This window comes from Papio anubis, chromosome 6 (genome assembly GCF_008728515.1).
Source record: "Papio anubis isolate 15944 chromosome 6, Panubis1.0, whole genome shotgun sequence".
In the NCBI taxonomy this organism is placed as follows: domain Eukaryota; kingdom Metazoa; phylum Chordata; class Mammalia; order Primates; family Cercopithecidae; genus Papio; species Papio anubis.
Window position 1 is genome coordinate 96,888,173 of NC_044981.1, and position 27,457 is coordinate 96,915,629.

General features: G+C 33.9%; 1 protein-coding gene across 8 annotated transcripts in view; it reads left to right on the top strand.

Moving 5' to 3' along the window:
- Window positions 1-27,457, top strand: part of GRIK2 (glutamate ionotropic receptor kainate type subunit 2) — a 684,613-nt gene that overhangs the window by 219,488 nt on the left and 437,668 nt on the right. For all 8 annotated transcript variants that reach the window (XR_002521364.2, XM_021936816.2, XM_031667694.1 and 5 more), the window contains 2 exons: window positions 11,865-12,032; window positions 16,567-16,824. Coding sequence is in view for 7 of the 8 variants with exons in the window: in XM_021936816.2 (XP_021792508.1) it covers window positions 11,865-12,032; window positions 16,567-16,824 (426 nt within the window). In the remaining variant the exon portion in view is untranslated. The remainder of the gene's footprint in view (window positions 1-11,864; window positions 12,033-16,566; window positions 16,825-27,457) is intronic.

Here is a 27,457-nt window from a genome sequence, read left to right on the forward strand (position 1 = left end):
CATCCAGTCACTTTTTGCCTTTTGTTTTCATTTGGTTGACCTATTTTCTTTTAAATAAGTATGATTAAGCACATGCTTTTTACCTTCAAATAGTTAATATTATTTATACTGTTTATATGATGATTATGTGAGTGCCTTTCCTGTTATCTCAGTTTGATCAGTTCTATTTATATCTTGATACTATTCAAGTGTCTGCCTTCCCAATCAGTATGCATTACTTCTAGGTCATAAATTGCTAACATTTAAGTAGCCATTTCCCAATTTTCTTCTCAGTGTGTAGTGCCTCTACTTTAAAATTAGTATTATTTGCATGTGTATTTTGAGGTCCTCCCTTGGATTTTAGTGATCCATTTATAGAAAGAAACATCAACACCTATTTTCCATCCACTACTGAAAAATATGTTGGAAAGTGTAGAAACTTTGTCAACTTAAAAGCTTATTTATTTTTAAAATAAGAAAGCACATTTGCATACCAGAAAACAACCAATCTTCATCTAATGGGGCTATCACACTATTTTCTGCCACTTGATTTCAGTTTATATGCTGACTTCTAACTCGTATTCTTTATTCTTGACTGTATCAGCAACTTCTTTTTTTCAAATGTCCAGGACAAGCCTGAGCTGAATTGAATATGATAGATGTAGGGAGATGTATGCAAGTGGACCTCTAACGTCTTCTCTAGTTGAAGAACTGCAAAGAGTGCTAGAACTTCGAAAATTCCAGGACATTCTGCAGACAAAATTTTCATTGGTTACATATTTGTATAGTTTTTATTTCACCTGAAATATTGACAAAGTGCTAATTTGTATGCTTTGATGAGATAACTTAGCAACAATGAAGAAAGTTATTGTCACTAGAAATAAGGCTGAAAATACTGGAGTCAGTCTTTTTATTAAATTAAAAATATCTGTTGTTTCATGGCTCAAATGACTCAAAAGCAAGTAGGAAGGATGGGAGATATTTTTCGGCATGAAGTGGAGACCAGACACTCCTCCTCCCCTGGAAAATTAGTACATTACGCTATATACTTTCTGCATAATCACCTTTTGGGAAGCTGTTGCCTACTTATTTATTTTTCCATGGTGTGTCCATGGGTCACATGTATATGTGTTTTGTTTTTGTTTTCGCTTTTTAACCAGCATACATTTAGGCACTCACCAACTTCACACAAAATTAATTTCAAATTGTTATAGTCATAGTTTATATGGACATAAAACTCTTAGAATTTCTTCAAAGAAACTGAAAGTATTTACCACTTAGAAAGAGAAAAGTTATTGAGAAAATAGCCAGAAGTTGAGGATAAAAAGTGGCAATATTACCCAGCAAGAAGCAATATAGAATAGCAATTAAAAGACTGGGCCTGGACTGAGGTCCCCCGTGTCCTAATCCAGCATTCCTCACTTGCCAACTGTGTAACTGACCTTAGGAAGATACTGAAGGATGCTAGACCTCTTTCATGGTCTTGCTAAAGAAGAACACAATAAGCTCAGTGAAGCAGGTTCTATGGACTAAGAATTAGTCTACCTTGCAGGACTGAAGCATAAAGAAGGAAAACAAATCTTAGACTCAGTAATTTGGACAACTTAAATATCATTATTATATTCAGACTTAAAATATAAATTTTATTTAATGGGAAATAGATTAAAGACAGAAAATATGAGTCAAATAAACTTCTTGATGACTTTTTATTAATGTTTGTAAAATACTTTACACAGTGCCTGATATAGTGTATGATCTCAATAAACGTTGAGTGTTAGGAACTTTCATTCTTCAATGAGATTGAGCTTAGGTTTAAACATGTTTCATACTTATGTAAATTTCTTTAACTTCAAATTGCAGGAGTTTGCATTATCATGTTTGAAAGGGGTCTGGAACTGTGAGCACATAAAGCAGAGACACAATTAGTTCAGTGCAGTTAGGACCAGTAAGGAATGTTTTCCCAGAAAAGGTGACTATTTCAAAAGCTCACAATGAGAGATAAATTTACAGATGTATGTTTTAATGTGTGTGTGTGTGTGTGTGTGTGTGTGTGTGTGTGTGTAGGTAGGTCAGTAAGAAGAAGTTGGGCTCCTGGGCAGATGAGCCCTGTTTGGAAAGCAATGGAGGCATTTGATTTTGGTTCATTCAGATAAAGGTAAGTGGTTTAATATGGCTGTATGACTGGGGAAGTGGAAGTGGTAAGAGGTTGGAAAGGAAGGTAGAAGACAAATTATGAAAAACTTTGTAAATAGCATTAAGCTTAAGGATTAGTCATTGAAAGATATTAGGAAGTTGAATGATAAGATCAATGTTTCATGTTATAAAAATGACTTTGATTGTAGTAGATACACTACTGAAAAAAGCTAGAGTAGGGGCAAGTATCCACGAAAAATCCACTGGAGATGCATTGTTGTGGTGTGGAAGACGTAGCACATCTGGACTTAGTCAAGCATATGAAAAGGTTTACAGTTACATTCCTGTAGAAATGATGGGAATCTATGAACTGTTAGCTAGAATAATTAAGAAGACCATTACCTAGTTTAGCAATAGGGACAGACTCCAGTGGGATATCTATGAGGTTATGGTCTAAAGCTTTGCTTTGTCTTTAACTCTTTCTGGCTTATCATTTTTACCATTGACTTAGATATAAAAGCCATACTGAATATGACCTAAAGGCAGAAGGTAAAGAAACACATTTCACATACCTTTGTAATATTAGTAAATTGCCCTGATACATTAGATGTTGAATAAGTTAATGATAACAGTTGCTGGTAGAATTAGGCTCCAAGTGGTTTTAATTAGAAAATTAACTGTAAGTAGATGATACAAATCAGGGATACTTGTAAAAAATTTTTTTAAAAAAGTATATCACAAACATAAACTTTTTAAACAATAAGCTTAAGATGAATGAGCAATGTGATACTATACTGTTAAAAAAATCCACTATTCATTTTATCTGTAATACATTAGCTTATGGAGCTGGCCACTCTCTCATAATTTGCTTTGCTTGGATACACTTGGAGTATAACATTGAGCTGTGGGTACACAGGGCTGTGTTCAGATAAAAAAAAAAAACACCTAGAAAAATGAAAGGATCAGATTAGTCATGTGACAAACTATTAAACAATTTCAAAGTGTTAGGCTAGATGTAAGAAATGCAGTAGGAAGATGAAATCTGTTTCTGGAAGATAATCATGTGAAAGTTGGGCTTATGTGTATCCCCCAAAAAAAGATATGATTAAAAACTTTAGAAAAACAGATGATGGATTAAAATATGGGAGACCTTTGTGCTGGAGCTCTCCAGAGAAGTGAGAGACTGCTTCAGATGATAAGTTCATCATTCCTGGAGGCCAATATGTAGTAATAAAGGCAATCTATGTATCTGAATGATGGGTAGACCAGATGATTTATTGATTGTATGATTCTTAGACTCCATCTTTTACATTCAGGATAATAGTGCAATTTTAGTGCATAGTAAATGTAAATATTTGCAGGTTAATGTAATGGTCATTTTGAGAGGTCTGTTAGAAACATGTATTAAGAACAAAATGAGTATTGGGGTTTTATTTCTTGTTGTCCATTTTCTTTTACCCCCACATTTTTATTTTGAATTTTTAAACATACAGAAAAGTTCAAATAATAGTATAATAAACACTTATAAGCACTTTGATGAAACAATTGCTAATTTTTTCCAGTTTTGTGTTTATGACACTTCTTTCATAACTAAAGACTTTATATCCTAAGAGTCAGAATCTTTTCTTATATAACCACTATATCATTACTTTTCCTAAAGAGAACAAAATAATTCCCTAATGTCATTTAATATCCAGGGTATATCATTTAATAGCCAAAGGCCAATGTAACATTGTCCTTTGGCATTATATTGTATAAAAATTAAAGAAACTTGATGATTTAGTCCTTTAGATAATGATTTGTACAAAATTAAAATGGAGAGGATACCTTTTGCAATTGTTTACACAGAAAATAAGATTAGTATAACATGTGATTGAGAAAATCAACATATCTTTTGGGAGGACAACAGATGGTGTGCCATTTAGAACATCAATTTCTTTATTAAATTAAAGTCTATAAAACACAGATTGTACTCACTTTAAAGTAAGACTTATTTGAAAAGTCTCAGAGGTTAGATGTGACGTTGGTTGGTACATCCGTCATGGGTTTATGAGTCATACACTCCTCAGTAGTAGTTAAAATTGATTTAAAAGAGAAAGGCATTGACTAGGCTTTAGCAGTTGACTAATAAATCTTTTATTTCAAGTCTTGAGTAGTGATGTTCTTTTGTGAGTCAGAGACTGTGATGCGAAAAGTTTCAGCACCGAGTGTTCTGTGTAAACTAGGGATCCCTTGACATTTGGTTTCCTATATCTACAAAATGAAGGAAGGCAATTACGCCCATGGAAAAGAAAGGTATTCTCCTCTCCTTTATTATTTTTTTTTCTTTTAACAAGCCTTTTATAGTGATGAGAACTGTTAACTTTTAATATAACCTTGGAAGAAGAATTGTGGGCATTTTATGGCTTGATAGAGAGGTTATGTGAGATATGATGGCCCTTCCTGAATTAAGAAATAAAACAATGATAAAGCTGTGAGAATGATTATCTTAGATGATTTTTTGAACCTGAGAAGTTCAAGGTAACTATGAGGAAGCAGTACGTTTTGCTTGTGTTGTATGAAGAATAAGGAATTAGATGATAGCTACATAGGAGTCTCTAGATTCTTGAAAATGTGAAACTGGGTGAATTTTGGTGTAAGTCTAGAGAGAGCACATAATTATTGATTATTGAGATGCTTCTTTAAGATCATATAGGTCTTAAGTGTCCTTTGTTATTCTGAGATGTATTTTATCCATCAAACATGATTTATGAACTCTTAGGAGAGCAATTCTCTCTTCATGGATCGCATGCTTACGAAATGCTACATACAATCCTGACACTTCATAATAAAAGGAATAATTCTAGGAACAAACAGTTTTATAGAAGATTCCCAGTGCAAAATGGATATTATTTTTTCAAGTCATAGGAAAGAAAAATGTCTTGTTTAAAATCACGCAAACAGTTATCCTTTGGCAGGTTCATGAATAGGTAGAAAAAATGATTTGCCATTCAATTTTATAATAGCAATTTTAAAATCAAAGGCGTTCTTTCAAAATTATAAAAAACGGCTGATTTCTTCCTCAGAGAATCAAATATATAGAGCCTTATATTTCACTTTACAAAGAAAATACATAAAATATATATGCCCTTGATTTCCTGCCCATCTCCACATCTGCAGATTACAGATAATTGCTTCTTGCTGGAGTGAATAAGGTGTCCTCCTCCCCTAGGCTTATCCTATTTGCCATGCTTTGGATTTGATCCTCTCTTGCTCCTGAGACACCTGACTCCATCACTAATGCCTTCTCTTTTCTACCTTTTAGCTTTCTCTTCCTATTGGTTCTTTCCCTCTGCATATAAATATGTTAAGTCTTTCTCATTATAAATGAAGCAAAGGCACAAACACCCTGAAATTTTGTTTTCTCCTTTTACTGTCCTGTTTTTCTGCTACTCTTTACTATTTCTAGCTTCACTTTGAATAATATTTTATTCATTTTTTAAATAACAAGATTGACATATGTCCATTGTTAGCTATTTAAATTATACAAATAAGCAAAAAATCAGAAAATCAAAATTAATCAAATGCCTATCATCTAAAATGAACCAAGGTTAATACATTGTTATGCATAAGGACATATTATAACTACTTGTAAAGCATTTTGTCATCAAATACCTTCTATAGAATAATTTTAAAATAACTAAGTATATAGTATTTTATTATATCTGCCATAGCTTCTGTAAAAAGTCTTTTACCATTGTATACTTAGGACATTTCGAATTATTGTGTTCTTATAAATAAAGAAGTGAACATCCTTGCAGCTAAATCAGTGACATTTTCCTTAAGGTTACATCCTATAAGTAGAATTAGTGCATTCAAGTGTGTGATATTTTTAAAGCTTGATAGATTTGAAAAAGGATTTCAATAAAGTTTGTGTCGATTTATTTTTCTATTCAACTGCGCTTTTTCTTACACTTCAACACATTTGATTCATAAAGATTCTATCTCCTTGTTTTAATTAACCTTTCCCTTTTCCTATTTTTGAGCATTTTCTTACATTTAGTGGTTATTTGCATTTGTTATTTATGAATATTATGTACTTATGCTCTTTGTCAATTTTTCTACTGGAGTTATGTTTTTAGTAGCTAGTTCTTTTATTTATTGAATATATTAATGTTCTCTTTAATGTATTATATTTAATTAATATACTTTCATATGTTTTCATATTTGTCTTTCTTTAGTTACGTTTGATGCATAGTTGTTTTTCAAATATTGAAGCTACATTTAGTAATATTTTTACTGCTTGTGTTGTCAAACTTACAATGGTTTTAGCAATTTTATACAATTGTTTTTTAAACTAAAATTTTATTAAAGAATGATCTGTGTAAAGTGCACCCACGATACGAGTAAAGTTCTAGTAATATGTATCCAAACACTCAGATTAAAAACCAGATCATCAGCAGCATCTCAAAAGCACATCATGCTCTTTTCTTACCACTATTCCCACCACTATCATTTTCTGAACTTTTTGAAAAATGAAATCATACAGCAGTATTCTTTTGTGTCTGGCTTCTTTCACTGAATCATTTTTTTGTGAGATTCATCTCATGTTGTTGCATGTAGTTCTTTATTGATGCAGGTCTTCCATGCTGTTATGAATATCCTTGCAGATGTGTTTTGATGAACATATGTATGGATTTCTGTTTATCAACTATCCCAGAGTGAAATTTCTGTCACAGAGTTTGTGTATTTTCAGTGGTAGAAGATTCAGACACTCAACTTTCAATGTAGATTGAGCCAATTTGTCTTTTTCATTTTAGCCATGCTGGTGTATATACAATTGTATTGAGTTGTGGTCTAAATTTTCATTCTCCAGAATACCATGAAATTGATCACTTTTTTTTATATGTACATTGTCCATTTCAATTTATGTTCTGGGGAATGCTTGTTCAAATATTCTACTCATATTTTTATTGGTTTGACTGCCATTTTGTTTTTTTGTAGATTTTTAAGAAAGGAGTCTTTCTCACTCTCTGTCTCTCTCTCACACACACACACACACACACACACACACACAAGTGAATCTATCCACTAAATGTGTGTATATATATGTGAATCCACTAATTCTACTTATAGGATATAAAGAACATGTCATATATTTTTATATGTGTGTGTGTGTGTGTGTGTGTGTGTGTTTGTCCTCATTTGTTTATGGCACACATATACATGTGTGTGTCTGCGTTGTGTGCGTCTGTGTTGAGTGTGTATGTTGAGTGTGTCTTTGATGAGGAAGTTCTTAATTTTAAGAAAGTCTAATATGTCGGCCGGGCGCGGTGGCTCAAGCCTGTAATCCTAGCACTTTGGGAGGCCGAGACGGGCGGATCACAAGGTCAGGAGATCGAGACCATCCTGGCTAACACTGTGAAACCCCGTCTCTACTAAAAAGTACAAAAAACTAGCCGGGCGAGGTGGCGAGCGCCTGTAGTCCCAGCTACTCGGGAGGCTGAGCCAGGAGAATGGCGTAAACCCGGGAGGCGGAGCTTGCAGTGAGCAGAGATCCGGCCACTGCACTCCAGCCTGGGCAACAGAGCGAGACTCCGTCTCAAAAAAAAAAAAAAAAAAAAAAGAAAGTCTAATATGTCACATTTTTACCTTTAGGAACATCACTTTTTGTTTTATTTTAGAAAATCTTTTCTTAGCTAAGCTTTTTGTAACAACTTTATTATTTTAATGTCACATTTCAATGTATGATTTATTGAAAATACAATCTCTTTATTAGAACTGCAGCATTATCACTTTAATATTGTTTTCTATATAGATGGAAAACTGTTTATGGATGCTGTGTTTTATTATACTTATCTATTTTTCTCTATTTTTATCAGATACTATTTTTTTGTTTAGTCTTTGTCCTAGAATTCAAAATGCGTTCTTGAATTACTATGTTCAAACAGTTGTTATGTTACCTTTCTCTAAATACTGCTAAAACATTAAAATATTATAATTCTATTTGTGCATTTTTTGCTTTTTTAAAATTATACTTGCCATGCACTTTAATTCTAAATATAAACTTCATTAGTCATTCCTATTCTTTCTTTTTGTAGTCCAAATTTATTGATATTCACCCATGTGTTTGTAGATTCTCTTATACGTCACACGTTTAATGTAGTGGCTTCCTCTGTGATCAATAAACTGCCTATAGAACTTGGGTTAGTTAGTATTTGTTTAAGTGGAGGCTTCTTGGTGATAACTTCTTTCTATTTTGGTATTTTCATTGATATAGTCAAACATATTTGGCAAAACAAATTTGTATCTCTCTATGTTATGAAATGAAAATAAATATTAAAGAAAAGTGGATATTGTAGATATTTTATCTTTTTGCTGACTTTAATGGAACTCCCTTCTCTTATATATAACATTTGCTGTTCATTTGTGATTTTTGTCTTAATAAAGTCTCATTATTTTGTTGTTTTCTAAAAAATTATTTTTAAATAAAAATAATTATCAATTGCATTTATACTATATAGTATGGTGATTATACTAAGTTGGATGATAGTAAGACTTTCCAAATTTTTTAATAGAATTTTAAAAGTTCTTTCTTCTTAACAGTTTGTAACACCAATCCAACTTTATTTGGAAACCAATTCTCTACTAGATTTTTTTCACCTCCTTCCACATATCAGGGGTAATAAGCTATTCAGGATTTCTCTCTTTTCTTGAGTTAATATTGTTGGGTGGTTATATTTTGTCTTAAAAGGTTGCATTATCTGGATGTTTTTGTTTATTATATACAAAATTTTAAACTTTGGCTTCGGATTAATAAAATTTAAGTATTTTTTTAATTTAAAGTAGAACATGGGTTACCCTAAGGAAATTAAAAAAGTTCTTTAAACATTCAAACTGGTGATAAATATGTAAACTTAAAGTGGAATTTGAGGCCAGGAGCGGTGGCTCACACCTGTAATCCCAGCACTTTGGGAGGCTGAGGTGGGTGGATCACCTGAAGTCAGGAGTTCGAGACTAGCCTGACCAGTATGGTGAAACCCCATCCCTACTAAAAACACAAAAATTAGCTGGGCATGGTGGCAGGTGCCTATAATTCCAGCTACTTGGGAGGTCGAGGCTGGAGAATTGCTTGAAACCGAGAGGTGGAGGTTACAGTGAGCCGAGATTATGCCACTGCACTCCAGCCTGGGTGACAGAGTGAGACTCCATCTCAAAAAAAAAAAAAAAAAAAAGTGGAATTTGAATTATTTATTTTAAAGATTGATAATAAAGTTTTAATTCAATATCATCAAATGTTGATTCAATATTATAATTGAGTAAAATATTAATCCAATATTACAAAATATGGTCTTTATTGCATACTTTTATCACATAGAAACTACCATTTTGAACTGAAAAAAAGAAGATGCAGTTTTTTATTTTATTTGTCAATAAGAAACCACTTAAGGCTTGCATTTCTGTAATTGCCTCTTTATTCCTACTTAACTTTACAAGTACCTTACAATTAGTCAATTATTTTTGTTTCATATGTAAGATCTTACATTTTTAGTTACATCTTATTAAGTCATCTTACCTCACATTTTAGGAAGTTTTATGTATTTTGCCTGACTGAAATTTTGCAGAAAACTACTGGTTTGTAGTGGAACAGGCAAGGGTTTTGAAGTCAGGCATGAGTAGATCATGAGTAGATTCTGCTAGTGGCTCTATCACTTGATAGCTTTGTTATCTTTGACCAAAGGGGTAATTCCTGTAAAATAATGCTATTTTGAATGGCTTTGAAGGTTCATTGTGACCTCAAACACTTGTTGAGTGCTTACTCTGTTTTGTATGTGCTAACATTTATTCTTTATTACAATTCTATGCAGTAGCCTCCTTGTCATTCTTTTTTTAAGAGATGAGGCAGCTCAGACTGAGGTTTTAAGCAACTGCCCAAAATTATACAGAAGGCATTGGCAAAGCCAGAATGTAACCCCAGTCTAGCTCCAAATAAATGTTATATATAAGAGTAAAGAAGAATACCACTGTTCTTCTCCACATACACAGAAGGAATCTAGGTTGGTTCTTTATACTCATTAGACACATATAATTATTATCGTTTTGCTTAACATAAGTCGTCAAAGATTTCAGATATATTGAGTGCTATTTCACAAGTTGATTGTTTTAGTAACTACACCATCAAACTGGTTAAAATCCAGAATAAGAGAAATATTTCAAATGAATATGGTATCAAATAATTATTTTTTCTCTTCTTCCTGAATATAAATTTGCCTCACCCCTCTAGTCTATTCTGAGTCCTAACTCCTCATAGTTAGAGGGATTGTTACAACGTTACAACTTCTTACTAATTTATAATAGGTGGTTTGCTAATAGTATAGTCACCTGACACTCATCTGTCAAAATATCTTTGATGAGGCATGAATTGCTAGATGTGGAATAAATAGGCTTATTCAAGAAAGTCTAATTTATGAATGACTGTACTGAGTACATGGTGTGAAATTTGAAAGGAATAAAGATAAATATTCTGCATTTTTAAAGTCCTAGTTTCCTAAGGACAGAGGTTGGAGGGGTTAGGAATCAGGTGCTCCACCTTTTATTTCATTCTCCAAACCAACAATGATTCTTATGAAGACAAAAGCCTCATTTTGGTCACTCCCAGCTAATGAGAGAGCAGTGATATTAGAGAGAAGGAAGGCTGTGACAAGAGTGAGGGAACTGGAATGAGACACAGCTGGTGGAAGGTCACAAATTGAAGGGACATATTTTAAAATTATACTCTATATTTTATGGCCAAAATTATATACTACAGTTTTATTCATTGATTAAAGGAGTTGCGTTGTTTTGGAGAGGCATCCTTCATAAATGTCAAGTGTCTTCTTAAAAGGGACTTAGAATAAAACAACTATGCTGAAATTTGCAAATAATTTGGGCTTTTAACACAATAAATGCCATAAAAACTATGCCACCGGGCATAGAGGCTCACTCCTGTAAATCCGAACAATTTGGGAGGCCAAGGCAGGCAGATCGCTTGAGCCCAGGAGTCTGAGACTCGCAACGTAGTGAAACCCTCACTATGGATACAAAAAATACAAAAATTAGCTGGACATGATGGCACATGCCTGTAGTCTTGACTACTTGGGAGGCTGAGGTGAGAGGATCACCGGAGCGCAAGGAGGTCAAGGCTGCAGTGGGCTGTGATTGCGCCTCTGCACTCCAGCCTGGGCAACTGAGAGACTCTGTCTCAAAAAAGAAAAAAAAAAAAAAGTTGTGCAAGAGAATTTTGATTTCTGAATGGAGACAACATTTAACACATTTTTTTCTATGCTTAATTTTATAGTATATATCAATGAAGAGGACTGATTATTCTAGGACTGTTTATAAATTTGGGGGGGATAAATTTCAGTACTTAAGTCAAGACCTCTCTATACCTAGGCCCTAAAATAAGTAATAACTAAAGAAAAAAAGTCAAAATCATGTTAAATTTTGGCAGCAATACTAAGGCAATTTTACCAATATGGCTGTGGCTGAAAGAGAATATCCCAAAGTTCATAAAGTAAGCACAAACTCCATGTACTTAAGTCTCTCTCTCTCTGTGTCTCTCTTTCTTTCTCTGTCTCTCTCTCTCTGTCTCTCTCACGCATACACACACTCACACACACACAAATGCACATGCACATATATAAAAGTACAGAAAACTTCTGATATTTTCTTTATCTTATAAAAATTATATTTATTCTTGTAAAAATGATGATGATTCTCTTTCTTTTTGCCAGGTGGTATTTTTGAATATGTGGAATCTGGCCCAATGGGAGCTGAGGAACTTGCATTCAGATTTGCTGTGAATACAATTAACAGAAACAGAACATTGCTACCCAATACTACCCTTACCTATGATACCCAGAAGATAAACCTTTATGATAGTTTTGAAGCATCCAAGAAAGGTAAGTGATAAATTATTAACACCTTTGTTTTCTGGAATTCAAATTTCTAGGTATTCTTAAGATATTTTTTATTTTCAACATATAGTTAATAAGTTGTTAGGAGTATTTGCATGCAAAGATTTATTTTCAAAATTCACATAAATTTTATCAGAGAAGATAAAGTGGTATAATCACCTATTGCAAAAAATGTGCTTATAGCATGAAATACAATTACATCTGTTAGTGAAATTGTTTCTTTTTTTTCTATCGATCCTTCTGTCTTATTATTGAAGCATTCCTATTTTTAAGAACCCACAAAAATAAAATTTATATCAGTGGATTTTACCAATTTTGCAATCCATTCTTACGTCTTTATTTGCATTATCTGTCAATCCCATTATATTATTACTGTGGTCTCAACTCATTGGCTACCTTGAAAGCTGTGTGGTTCTAAGTGACTTCAAAATGTCAGCATATATTGAAACTTCATTGGAAAATTTTAAGCAACCATTAGTTTGTGTATATTCCATGCTCATATTTTAATCATCTAATATTTCTTTTTGTAACTGAAAATAAATGGCTGATGATGTAAAAACTGAATTATATAAGGACATAATTAGAATATTTTATGAATTTTATTTCTGTATTATAACTTTTAAATGTAAAAAATGTAGAAAGAAATTTAAAAAGAAAAATAATTTGGTGGAATAAAAATTTAATATTTATATATGAAGGAAGGCAACAGAGAAAACTATTATTAAAGCATTTATTTTAAACAGCTACCAGCAGTAAATGTGTTTGAGAAGTGTTTCTATAGTCTTATGGGGGTAATCTTTTCTTTCTTTTTTTTTTTTTTTTTTTTGAGACAGAGTCTCACTCTGTTGCCCAGGCTGGAGTGCAGTGGCCGGATCTCAGCTCACTGCAAGCTCCACCTCCCGGGTTTATGCCATACTCCTGCCTCATACTCCCGAGTAGCTGCGACTACAGGCGCCCGCCACCACACCCGGCTAGTTTTTTGTATTTTTTAGTAGAGACGGGGTTTCACAGTGTTAGCCAGGATGGTCTCGATCTCCTGACCTCGTGATCCACCTGTCTCGGCCTCCCAAAATGCTGGGATTACAGGCTTGAGCCACCGCGCCTGGCCATCTTTTCTTGTATATATAGATGATCTTATAGTAGGTGATCTTTTCTTTTGCATAGTTAGCACTTGTATAATAGGAATTAAATTTTATAATAAAGATTTTTCTCAAAGGAAAAGGCTTACAAAGCATTTGTTCTAACATTATATTTTTAAACAATATTTGCCTTTCTGTAATGCTAATATGGTTTTACTGTAGCTACCTTATATTGATGGAAAAGTACATAATTATTTATAATTCCAGGTTAGTGCAGTTTTTTAAAGCTCATTAATATTAATGTAACTGACAAGGTATAATATTTCTTGAGATGAAAGTATCCTTCTTTTCCCCCAGCAGCTACCTAGTGTTTATCAAAGCCATATTTTGCATGCCCTTTGAATTCATATCTTTATGAATACAAATAAGTTTCCACATTTCAGAACCATGTCAGGTGATGAAAGGTTTTGAAGACTGAGAAAAAGGTTAAAGGTAACTGTGAAATATTACATTTGTCATCATAATTGCAAAATAAATCATTAAGTCAAGACTATTACATTTGATTAGTGGCATAGTTCATGATTGTTTCCATTAGGAAGAAGTTCTGCCTCTAATGAAAACATTTCGATCAAAGAATATGGAGTGTGAGTGCAGTATAGATAAAATATTAGTAGATTTCTTAACGGTAGTTTCAAATGAATAGCATAAAAAAATACAGGTTTGGATGTTCTCACAACAGAGTACTATCCTGAGAATGCCCTAGCAAAATTATGAAGTGATAAAGTCATGTGGTTTGATTAAAATATTATAAGAAATTTACAAGCTTTGTTACGCAATAAAAACTCACTGGGAATCAAATCCATCATTTCACTTTGGCTTGAAGCTAGGAAAAGCTCAAATAAGTGTATGAGTAACTTTCTTTGTGAATATCATGGTTTGGATTTTATCTTCTGAATCTCTTGTTTGTTGAGTTGTTGAGTTATTATTGCTCGGAAGACACAGCAATACATAAAAACATAATATAGCAGAGAGAGCCAATATGGTTTTTTAACTTTATCAAGAAATGTATATATTGGTAATATTGTTATTGATTAGTTATAAAATAACTTATTAAGTTAGATATTTTAAAAATGTAATTATTTATCCAATAAAATAGTAAGAAATGAGATGTTACAGTTTGACATTTAATCTATTTTTTCTGTTACAGTTTTAATAGGTAATCTTGTTCTGCTCAATTAATAAATTCATGTATTAGAGCTTGAATTATTGTTTGAATCATATATTTTTAAATAACTCTTCTGATAACTGAAAGCTCTAATCTTGCTTGAAACACACTTAGAAACATTCTAAATAACCTAATTTAGTGTTTTTAGCTTTTCTTGGTTTGTGATTTGTCACAAACCTGGCGAAGAAAGATCATTTATCTTCAATATGTATTAATTAAAATCTCACGTTGAGTGAAAAATTCTAAAGTCTAGCCACCATTTATACTAATTTACAATTCCATGAGTTATTTAGAAAGTAAGAATCCATGTATTTAAAAATAATTTATTTAGATCATATTGATTTTTTAAGAATATTTGAACAAGTGTTTTTTCCTGACAATAATTTACTTTATTATTAAATATTTCCATGCGTAAGTCGTCTATAATATTACATTTTATGCAGAAAACTGAGGGAAAATAGCAGAAATTTTCACACAGTAGAATTATAAACTATCCATTTTGGAGGAATTGAGACTGAACACCTACTTTATGCCTAAAGCTCAATAACAATCCTTCTCTGTCCTTTAAATATTTGCAGTGATGGGCAAACCATTGCCTCTTGGGGAAGACTATTTCATTTTTGAACATGTTTTACTTTTTCTTTTCTTTTTGATACACAGTTTTGGTCTGGCACCCAGGTAGGCCAGCAGTGGCAACATCATGCCTACTGCAACCTCAGTGTCCCAGGCTCAAGTGCTCCTCCCACCTCAGCCTCCCAAGTAGCTAGGACTACAGGCACACAGCACCATGCCCAGTTGAATTTTTTTTTTTTTTGTAGTTTTAGTTTTAGTTTTAGTAGAGAGGAGGTCTCACTATGTTGCCCAGGCAGGTCTCGAATTCCTGGTCTCAAGCGATCTTGCTGCGTTGGCCTCCCAAAGTGCTGGGATTACAGTGTGAACCATGGCATGAGGCCATATTTAGAATTAAAAATAATAATAAGCTGGGTGTGGTGGCTCACGCCTGTAATCCCAGCACTTTGGGAGGCTGAGGAGGGTGGATCACGAGGTCAGGAGATCGAGACCATCCTGGCTAACACGTTGAAACCCTGTCTCTACTAAAAATACAAAAAATTACCCAGGCATGGTGGCACGTGCCTATAGTCCCAGCTACTCAGGAGGCAGAGGTCACAGTGAGCCAAGATTGCACCACTGCAATCAAGCCTGGGAGACAGACTGAGACTCTGTCTCAGAAAAGTAAATAATAAATAAATAATTGGGTAAAAATTCAGGGGAAGCTTCTATTTTTTCTAATTCCCCTTTGCCCGTCAAGCGAAACAAACTTAAGCTTCTTTCACATGCCAGGTCTTCAAATATTTAAAGATAATTTTTGTGTTCCCAATAGTTACTCACTTTCTAGGCCCAAGCTCGCTATTTGTGTCAGTGTGCCTTATAGAAAGTTCAGGTCAGGGCACAGTCTATTTTAATCTGAATACCCTCTAGTTTGTTCACGCCTTTCTTAATTACTGTGGTTATTATTGATATGAATAAAATTTTTGTGAGTAAATATAAACTTTAAAAAATAGTTTAGAATAATAGAAAACACTTATAGCATCCAAAAGCCAAATATATAAAGATGACTGAGTACTTGTCTAATGACGTTGCTGTTTTTCTACTCAATGAGACTGATCCATATGAAATCACTCTCTAAGAGCTATAACAGGTTTTGTGTGGCTGAGTGTTCGCATAACCTGATCTGTATCATCAGATATATGGAAATATTCAGCTGTGTGTGAGCATAGTTAAATGCATGGGTAAAGGGAGAACCATGTGGCTTTTGATTAAGAAATGGAAATTGTAAAAGCTGTTCAGTGAATTTGAGAAGCTGCACTATTCCCTCATTCCCCTCATATAAACTAGTCTTCCAAAACAAGCACTGCCCCCTTAAATTAAAAAAAGTATTCGTCCTCTCTCTCCTTCTCTCTCTCCCTCCCCTGGCATTATTTATAGAATTATTTGAACATTGAGCTGCAGGCATCTGGGTTAGTTAATTCCCTTGTAACAAATGGAAAATGTTCAGAGTCAGACAAAATTTTAAATTAGTGAAAAGTAGATAAATATTTTTCTAAAACACAAATATTTCTTGAGGATGATACCTTTGGGTTTAAAATAATAATGTATCTGCTGGCAAACTGGCATCTCTCCTCTCAGTATTGACAGACTTTTATCTCCTCTTCAGCCTGTGATCAGCTGTCTCTTGGGGTGGCTGCCATCTTCGGGCCTTCACACAGCTCATCAGCAAACGCAGTGCAGTCCATCTGCAATGCTCTGGGAGTTCCCCACATACAGACCCGCTGGAAGCACCAGGTGTCAGACAACAAAGATTCCTTCTATGTCAGTCTCTACCCAGACTTCTCTTCACTCAGCCGTGCCATTTTAGACCTGGTGCAGTTTTTCAAGTGGAAAACCGTCACGGTTGTGTATGATGACAGCACTGGTAAGAAAAATCAGTAGCTCTTGGAGTTATGCTTTAAATATAGATAATTTTCTGAAGCGCATTCCAGGTTCTTATTGTATTCTTTTATGTTTTGTTTTGATTTTTGAAAATTAAACTAGCGGGTAGAAAGAAAGAATCAAACACCAATCCTAATTTCACATATCTAAACAAAGAATACCTATATTGAATACTTCTCTGTATTTGTAAAATAAGCATTTTTTTTAATTCCTGTGAAAGATCAGCTAGTTTGGTAGGTTGGATGAAGGATAGATATAGTACGCAATATTATAGATAGATAGATAGATAGATAGATAGATAGATAGATAGATAGATAGATAGACAGACACACGCACACACACACACACACACATACACATACACACATTTATATATATTTAGAATTCCAATCATGTAAAAAGTAAGAATCCATGTATTCAAAAACAATATGGTCTAACAATTTAGATCATATTGAATAATATGTGTGTGTGTGTGTGTATGTGTGTGTGTGTGTTGCTATATATAGAGAGAGAGAAAGTGAGTCTCGCTTTGTCACCCAGGCTGGCATGCAAGGGTGAGATCTCAGCTTACTGCAACCTCTGCCTCCCAGGTTCAAGCAATTCTCCTGCCTCAGCTTCCCAAGTAGCTGGGATTATAGGTATATACCACCACTTGTGGCTAATTTTTGTATTTTCAGTGGAGTCAGGGTTTCACCATGCTGGCCAGGCTGGTCTCGAACTCCTGACCTCAAATGATCCACCCGCCTTGGCCTCCCAAACTTCTGGGATTACAGGTGTGAGCCACCAGGCCCATTCTGAAATGCTTATTCAAAGAATTTTTCTGCAATGAAGTTTTTGCTAGGGTAGTTTCTCAAGGCAAGGCCTTGTGATGAGTCAGTGAAACTTGCCAAGAAATTCAGAATTATGCCTCACTATTTTATCTGGCTGTTTATGTGCAGAGAATGCATATAAAATGTAACAAACTTTATAAGGCATGTTAAGGTTTGAAAAGTTTTTACTCATATGTGGAACAATGTAATATTCACTGAAACACTCAGGTTTGTGGAACTGCTTTTGTGTAGATGTCATTTAGAGACTTAGAAAATAGAATTTACTAAATGATATTTAGTTCGGTGAGTTAAAGGAATATTTTAATAAATATTTGCTAACTACAGGTTGCGTGCTTTCTTGTGTTAATGCATTTTATTATTTTTGCATACAAATGGTTATCTTGAGTTATCAGTTAAAAACAAGTCTCAGAGAAATACAAGAAAGTAACAATAAAAATGAAATTTTAATTTTCATTGGAAGTTACATTGGTGAAGCAGCTGCATACTATTTTGCTTACTATAGAGTGATAATTAATTTTACTTTAAGATGCTTATCAACAATATAAACAGTGCTCTTTAAATTAGAACATAAAAACATTTTATTTCAGGACACTTGACTACACTTTCATAATTACATTGAGATTGAATTTCATTTGAATTTAAATTATCTCAAAGGATGCCAGGAGCACATTTTGTTCATGCATGCAGTATATAGAACTCTGTGCAGAAATTTGCCCATTTTCCAATAAAATTGATCATCTGCAAATTGACAGAGAACTCTTTCAAAGGAATAGGAAACTGGGAGCTACAGGATTAAAAAAACAGAAAATAATTTCAAAAACATTTTCATTTAGATAAGAAAGAGTGAAATGCATCTAGATACAAATTAGAGTAATTTTTCTTATTTAAAAATGTGAAATATTTATAAATAATTAAAAATTAGGAATACATCATTAAGAGTCCTTAAAAATAAGTATGTTTGATATGTCTTTTAGCTCAAATTAAACCTATTAAATTTATTATATTGCTTTCTTCCTAAATCATTACTTCTTTGTCACTGGTAAAGTTCCGTGTTCTAAATTTTGAATGTCAGGTTCTATATGAATGATTTCTGTGAGTATGTGTAATAAAATGATCCAAGGGATCCTGTTTCAAGTTGGTCCACTTATGCTTAGGGATGGTCATCTACAAAAATATATAAATATAGATACATATGCATTGTTAATCTGTGGATTGTTTACTTCTCCATTCCTTCCTGATGTAATTCATGTATAGGTGGTCCAAACATCATATATCCTTATAATGGATACATTATATACATACATCCATGCACACAGATATGTATATCATACATGTGATATTTTGTATTTATTATCGTCCTTAAACTCCTCGTAGGAGGAAGAAAATTGACAAGTATTCAAAACGTCTACAGACATGTTACCTTTCTTCACTATCCTATGTGTATGTGTGCACATGCACATGTGTGGCATTTTTATTTAATACATATGATTCTTAAGTGATTCACTAAATAGATAATGGGATTTGCAATCAGGTCCTACAATAGTTTGGTAAACTACAGCCTCATGTAATTGATCTATCCCTACTTTAAATTATATTCTCAATTATATAATTGAGGCAAATATAAATAGGGACATATGTATAGCTAGTTAATTATATACATTTAATGGAGTCCTGACCTCAAATTAAATTTATTACAGTGCTTACTATTTAGTTACTAGTTACTATTTAAAGGGAACTTTGCCACTCCCTTGGCTTTGAAGGTGACATAGATACTTGGATATTTGAAAGGCCTGATTATTTAAGTGGTAATGCTAACTTAGAGTTGTTACAGAATTATTCATAGAATAAATATGTCTTGAAATCCTCTGAAGAATAAAACATATTGCTGTTATATTTTATGCAACATTTAATTCAATGAATTTTGATTATCAACTGATACATGCCAGGGAGAGTTATATGCCATGAAAGGAATTATATGCCACTAAAGGAAACAAAGGCCCAGCCCTTGTTGAGCTTCTAATCCCTATTGAGGGACATGTAATTACTCATACTTTTAATACTATTTGCAGTGGGATCATTGCACTTGTAACTGACCAATTGTTGCCTCTTACTTTACAGCATTTTTGAGAACTTGAGTGTTTTTGATTATTTAATATGATAGACCTGACTCTAAGATAGGCATAAGAGTTCCTTTGAAATGTATTTATAAATATATAGTAGACTTTTTGTCTTTTTGTTTATGTTTCAATGTCTCAAGGTAGAATTTTTTTCAACTTTCAGTTTAAAATCAGGGAGCGCATGTTCAGGTTTGTTACAGGGGTATATTGCGTGATGCTGAGGATTGGGTACAACTGAACCCATCACCCAATGAACATGGTATCCAATAGGTAGTTTTTCAAGCCTTACCCTCTTCTCTCCTTCCCCACTCTTGTAGTCTCCAGTGTCTATTTTTCCCAAATTTATGTACATATGTACCAAATGTTTAGCTCCCACGTATAAATAAGAACATGCAGCATTTGGTTTTCTGTTCCTCTGTAATTTACTTAGGATAATGGTCTCCAGCTACATCCATGTTGCTGCAGAGAACATAATTTTGTTCTTTTTATGGCTGCATAGTATTCCATGGTGTATATGTACCACATTTTCTTTATTCAATCCACCATTGATGGTCATCTTGGTTGATTCCATGTCTTTGCTGTTGTGAATAGTGCTGTGATGAACATATGCATGCATGTGACTATTTGATAGAATCATCTATTTTCCTTTGTGTGTATACCCAGTAATGGTATTGGTGGGTCAAATGTAGTTCTATTTTTAGCTCTTTTAAAAATCTCCAAACTTCTTTCTACAATGGCTGAACTAATTTACATTACCACCAAACTGTACAAGCATTCCTTTTTCTCTGCAACCTTGCCAACATTTATTTTTTTGACTTCTTAATAATAGCCATTTAGACTAGTGTGAAATGGTATCTCATTGAGGTTTTGTTTTGCATTTCTCTGATGATTAGTGATGTTGAACATTTCTTTTTTTTTTTTTTTTTTTTTTTAGGAGACGGAGTCTCACTCTGTCGCCCAGGCTGCAGTGCAGTGGCGCGATCTCGGCTCACTGCAAGTTCCGCCTCCCGAGTTCACGCTATTCTCCTGCCTCAGCCTCCCGAGTAGCTGGGACTACAGGTGTCCGCCACCATGCCCAGCTGATTTTTTATATTTTTAGTAGAGACGGGGTTTCACCATGTTAGCCAGGATGGTCTCGATATCCTGTCCTCGTGATCTGCCTGCCTCGGGAATATTTATTTCATGTGTTTGTTGGCTACATCTACATCTTTTGAGAAGTGTCTGTTCATGTCCTTTGCTCACTTTTTAGTGGGGTTATTTGTTTGTTGCTTGTTTATTTATTTCAGTTTCATATAGATTCTGGGTATTAGACCTTTGCTTGATGCATAGTTTGTGAATATTTGCAAGGTATAGTTTTAATGATAGAATTCAGCAAAGAGAATTTGTAAATTTCTCAAAAGAGCAAGATGACTATTGGGTGATGCGATAGGAAATCTGATTATCGCTTGGACTGTGAACTGAAATGGGAAAAACTCCACCTCATACACAATAAGATAAACATTACTGTCTTTATGATGGACTTATGTATCTACTTTTACTGCAGGACACACAGGTGCCATTTTATTTACGTGTTTCCTTTTTCCTTTCCATATGTATTTATTATGTATGCTATTCCTCCCATTTGTATTCATTTCTGTTTTGTTGTGTTGTCCAGTTTGATACATGATAATTATACTTTCATCCAGTCTTTGTTCCCACCCCCAAAACAGATGGGATGATAAATGAAATATAGTGCTGGAATAGGAGAAATTCTTAAAATGATGTTAACAGGAGCCATTTATTTTTTTTTGATAATTAGCATTTGTTGTTGTCATGGATGAATGCTTTTAAACACCCTGAAAGTCTGTTATAGCTCTGAATGATGTCCAAAAATGATGGAAAAGAATTGGCTTCAGAAACAAAGCTGTGTTTCTGTCAGTCATTTTGGAACATATGATTCATTTTAAATATAAACTAAAAATAAGTTGGCTAGATGACAGCTTGTAAGCAATTCCAGAATAAGTTGTTCATATTTGCTTTAAAATCCCTGTGTTTCATCTTTGTTTATAGATCAGCAGTCCATTAACAAAAAAACTCTGGACTGGTAAACAGAAGCTTGGGATTCTATTCCCAGTTTTACTACTAAATTACTGGTACAACTTCAGAAAAGACAAGAAGGGAATGGAAATGACTGCAGAAATGAGTTATAATGCACTATGAATTGACATTGTGGTAGTTGCTGTCACATAAACTATTTCACTTAATCTTCAAAACAATTTTATGTGTCCCAAGAGAAACAGGTGATCATGACATCATACCTGTTATCTCCAGTGACTGGCTCTCCTGCCCACCAGAGCCTAAACCAGAAATATGAACGTCTTCCTTGATTCTTTTCTTTTTTTGACTCCACAACAATTGGTTGTCAATTCTATACTTGTATTATCTCTCAAATCTTTTATTTTTTTCCTACCCCCTACCACTTCTTAGGTCGAAATCACCTCCCTCTCTCAGCTGGATTATTAACAGCCTTCCAACTGGTCTCCCATTTTCTAGTTTCTCCATTGCAGTTAGTGTAATTTTTTAAAAATGCAAATCTGAGTCATTTCCCTCTGAATAGCTTCTCATTCTTCCAAGGCATTTTTAAGAAGACTTATAATGCTTGATGTGATCTAGCCCCTGTACTTGTCCAGTGATATTTGTGTCCAAATCCCCCACCAATTTATTTCAAATTGATCCAGTAGACACCTTTTAGTTGTTGAAAATAATATTCTGTTCATCTGGAAAGCTCTCTTTCTGATCCTGTTCCTCATAGCCACCAAGTGCACACACACGCATGTGCACATTTGCACAAACACACTCATGCATACCATCTGGCTTGGGTGTCACAAAGAAAGGCTGCCCTGACCCCTGCTTTCAAGTCTGGAATAGGTCTCTCCAAACACATCCCAAAGGACCATGGAAACTCCCATGACCATCCCCACCAGCATGAGAACTCTCATCACACTCTGAATGGCTTTTGTTGGATGGATCTTCTACTGGATCAACCACACATCTGAGCAGGGTGAACCCTAAGGCTGCTCACTGTTTTATCACCAGCATCTAGAATGTTGCCTGGGTTGTGAAAGTACCTTAATACTTCTTAATAATAGGACAATGTGTTATATCCATTTTTAAGCAAGATAATTCCAATGAGTTAAGTATTCTGCCCAAAGTCAAATTGGGTTAAGTAGCCTTTAACTACTTGCCATGGAATAAATAGATTCAACCATAATTTTCAGATATATGGACATGACTTTTTATGATTTCAAAAATTTTATAAGAAAGTTAGAGTGGATTGTGTTTGTTTCATTTCAACTGCAATTAAACATATATAAATGTGTGTGTATGTATGTATGTATATTTATTTGAGCAATTATTTATTAAATTTCTGTATACCAGTTGCTATCTTAGGCAGAGGGGACAAGAATTATAGATAAAACTTTGACCTTCTCCATAGGCTCAGAGTAGAGTAAGTTGGGAGAGAATAACACTGTATTCTAGTGTAACAGGTGCAGGTGCATAGAGAGGCAAGAAAACAATATCATGGAATCTCAGGAGAAGAAGCTGCCTGGAAAGGATGGAGAAGAGTTTTAGAGAAAGTGACATTATTATAAAATTATCATGAAGGGTAAGTAAAAATGCTGCCACTGGAGAAGAGTCTACAGGGTACAACATGTGTAAATGTGAGGATGCCTGAGGGAGACAGTTTGTCAGGAAATTGTAAGCACTTCATTATAACTAACAGAAACAAGGAAGATGAGGAATGATCAATGGATTTTATAAAAAGCTAGCATAGGTAATATCACAAATAGTTTTTTACTACCAAGTCCACCTTTTCTTGTCCATCCTGCCCTGGAATCTGCCTGGGTATAGCAATATCAGTGATGTTTGTGTGATGTAAGCCTGCTTTCAAACCACCATGGAATGCCTCAAAAATTGGCATATATCCATTCATCATTTTCTTGGAAACTCAGAAAAGGACATAGAGGGCCATCTGTCACTCTAGGCTATTGTGGTTACTATGGTCTTTGGTGTCAGAACATTCTAGATTGAAATCCTGATCTCATTTTGTAGTTTTTAGCAAGGGATTTGACCATTAAAACTCTGAGAATTGATGCATGTATGAGGTGAGGATAATATGTATCATACTTCACAGGATTGTTGTCATGTAAAGTGACTCATAGAGGAAACATACCAGGAATTTAAAACTTTCAACAATATAAATGCTATGGGCCATGTGCCATTTTTTCTTCACTAAACTCTATGATAAAGAAAATATTATTAATCTCACAATTTTTGAAATTGATACATGATTATTATAGGAAATTCAGGAACCACAATAAAGTTTAATAAAAAGATACAACAATCAAAATTTTTACCATCAAGTTAATCATTTTAGATTTCTTTCCATTCTATTTCTCTACAAACACACATACACACAAAGAGCATATCATTTAGAGTTCTGCGAAAAAAACAGAAGCAGCATGTAGCTTGTAATCCCACTGTTTTAATATGAGAAAATTCAGATGCAGTGAGTTGAAGTAATTTGCCCAAGATTACACAACACATAAGTTATAGATCTGGGTTTCGAAACTAGGCAGTCAACTTTAGAATCCACTCTGTTAAATACTGTGACATGATGTTAGTTGTTTCATTTTGTGGGTTTTTTTTTTTCTTGGCTCTTTTTAAAAATCATTATTTTAAGCAAGATAATGGCATGATTAGAACTATTTTTGGTAATGGCTTTCTGACTGCACTGTGGGGAATGTGTTGGGGATATGAGATATGGAGAACAATAGGGCAACACTGGAAGCAGGAGAATTCCTGAATTAGCCAAGTTGAAAAGAGATGACAGTTTCAATTAAGAAGGTTTTGATGGAATAATGTTGATGTGAAGAATTCTAAGAGGACTTAGGAGATACAGATTGTAGAATTTAGTAAGTGGATGCCGGGAAGGAGTGATGAAGACAGGAGATAAGAATTACTCTGTTTCTAGTTGGGGATACTGATCAGTGGCACATTTACCTAGAAGGGGAAAACAAGAAAAAGAGCTTCGAGAGAGAAGATGGTGTCTGCTTTTTAACATATGAAGTTTGAAACATCTATGAAATATTCACTTGCTATCATTCAGTGGTATTGGATGTATCATAAATACATCTTAAAAATAGGAACTCGGTCTTGGCAGACATATAATGCTTCCATTGGCATTTTGCTTTGCCCTTCATTTGAACTTCTTTGTAGTATTAGGAAATGAAGAAAATCAGCAAAAAACAATGAAACAAAAATAGGGTGATAGTACAAAAGAAAGGGGTTAGTTGATGGGCAGCCATGGAGATAAATATAGACATGAGAAGAGCTTATGGACAGAATGTACATTCTTTTAATTAGTGAAGGAAAAGCAGAAATATTTTTAGAAATTGTAATATTTACCAACTTGAGCCTTCACTAATTTCTATGATATGATTACAAGAAAAAAAAAAAGCCAAAGCTTCTATCTTAAGCAAAAACAAAAACACTTTCTTAAAACACTAACTTTATTCATTTGGATGAAGTATATTTATAGACTGCTTTAGATACATTTTTGTGTGCTTTTGGAGTTAGCATAGTATAATGGAAAGTCAATTAATAGTGAAAACTCATTTTATTTTATCTTGCACATATATTTAAATAGGATAAAATAAAATTAAAGTTAATATAAAAATACATATTCCTGGAAGACACTAATTTTTGAATAAGATAATTTTTATGTTATCAAGCATACAATCAAATAATTCCAATTTTATTTTAGGGAGTGGGGTAATTTGGATCTCAGATGATTATATGTTGCACATTTTAAATACAAGCTTCAAGTGCTGTGTTCTCTAATTCCAAGTGCAAATACAATTAGCAATTATGAGTTAAACTTAATTATTTGGATATAGTTGATTACATAGCTTGGTGTAGTAGTATTTCCACACAGCTGGTTATGCTTGAACTTATTTTTTATTCCTATTTAAGCAATCATAAAAAATATTTTAGAAAAAAATTAACTCAAGATGGATTAAAGACTTAAACATAAGACCAAAAACCCTAAAAACCCTAGAAGAAAACCTAGGCAGTACCATTTGGGACATAGGCATTGGCACAGATTTCATGACTAAAACGATGGCAACAAAAGCCAAGATTGACTAATGGGGTCTAATTAAACTAAACAGCTTCTGCACTGCAAAAGAAACTATCATCAGAGTGAACAGGCCACCTACAGAATGGGAGAAAATTTTTGCAATCTATCCATCTGACAAAGGGCTAATATCCAGAATCTACAAGGAACTTAACCAAATTTACAAGAAAAAACAACTCCATCAAAAAGTGGGTGAAGGATATGAACAGATACTTCTCAAAAGACATTTTTGTGGCCAACAAACATATGAAAGAAAGCTCATCATTGCTGGTCATTAGAGAAATGCAAATCAAAACCACAATGAGATACCATGTCATACCAATTAGAATAGCAATCACTAAAAAGTCAGGAAACAACAGATGTTGGAGAGAATGTGTAGAAATAGCAATGCTTTTACACTTGGTGGAAGTGTAAATTAGTTCAACCATTGTGGAAGACAGTGTGGTGATTCCTCAAGGATCTAGAACCAGAAATACCATTTGACCCAGTAATCCCATTACTGGGTATATACCCCAAGGATTATAAATCATTCTACTATAAAGGCACATGCACACATATGTTTATTGCAGCACTGTTCACAATAGCAAAGACTTGGAATCAACTCAAATGCCCATCAATGATAGACTGGATAAAGAAAATGTGGCACATATACACCATGGAATGCTATGCAGCCATAAAAAACGATGAGTTCACGTTCTTTGCAGGGTCATAGATGAAGCTTGAAACCATCATTCTCAGCAAACTAACATAGGAACAGAAAACCAAGCACAGGATGTTCTCACTCATAAGTGGGAGATGAACAATGAGAACACATGGACACAGAGGGGGCACATCACACACTGGGGCCTGTCAGGGGGTAGGGGATTATTAGAGGGATAGCATTGGAGAAATACCTAAGGTAGATGACGGGTTGATGGGTGCAGCAAACTACCGTGGCACGTGTATACCTATGTAACATACCTGCATGTTCTGTACCCGTATCCCAGAACTTAAAGTATAATGAAAAAAAAAAAAAAAAAAAAAGAAAAAAAAAGAAAAGAAAATTATTTCTTGGGTTCTGATTAAATGATAGTGAATATTTACAAATATCTTCATAGGACTAATTCTCTAAGTTTTAAAACCTTTAAAATATATGCCAGCACTGAAAGACAAAAATAAAAGTTTGAATCCATGGCAATCACACAATTCATGTTTCTGTAGATAGTGAAGTAAATACATACCAGATCTAAAGATGTAGATGGAGCAGGTCTTGTATCAAACCTCAATAATATTTGCATTTTGTGGGGGAAAAATAAGAAGGAAAAATAATTCTGGTGATAGTCAAACACTGCCATTTTTTAATTTACATTTTTCTAAATTTAAGCATATTGGCATGCACATTTTTGGTAGGTACTACCCTCCTGCCCACTACAGCCTTACCTTGTTCTTGGCTATCTTCCTTTCTGTGTGGTGAAGTGGGAAGGATAGTCCTTGTATCATCTCTCTGAAACA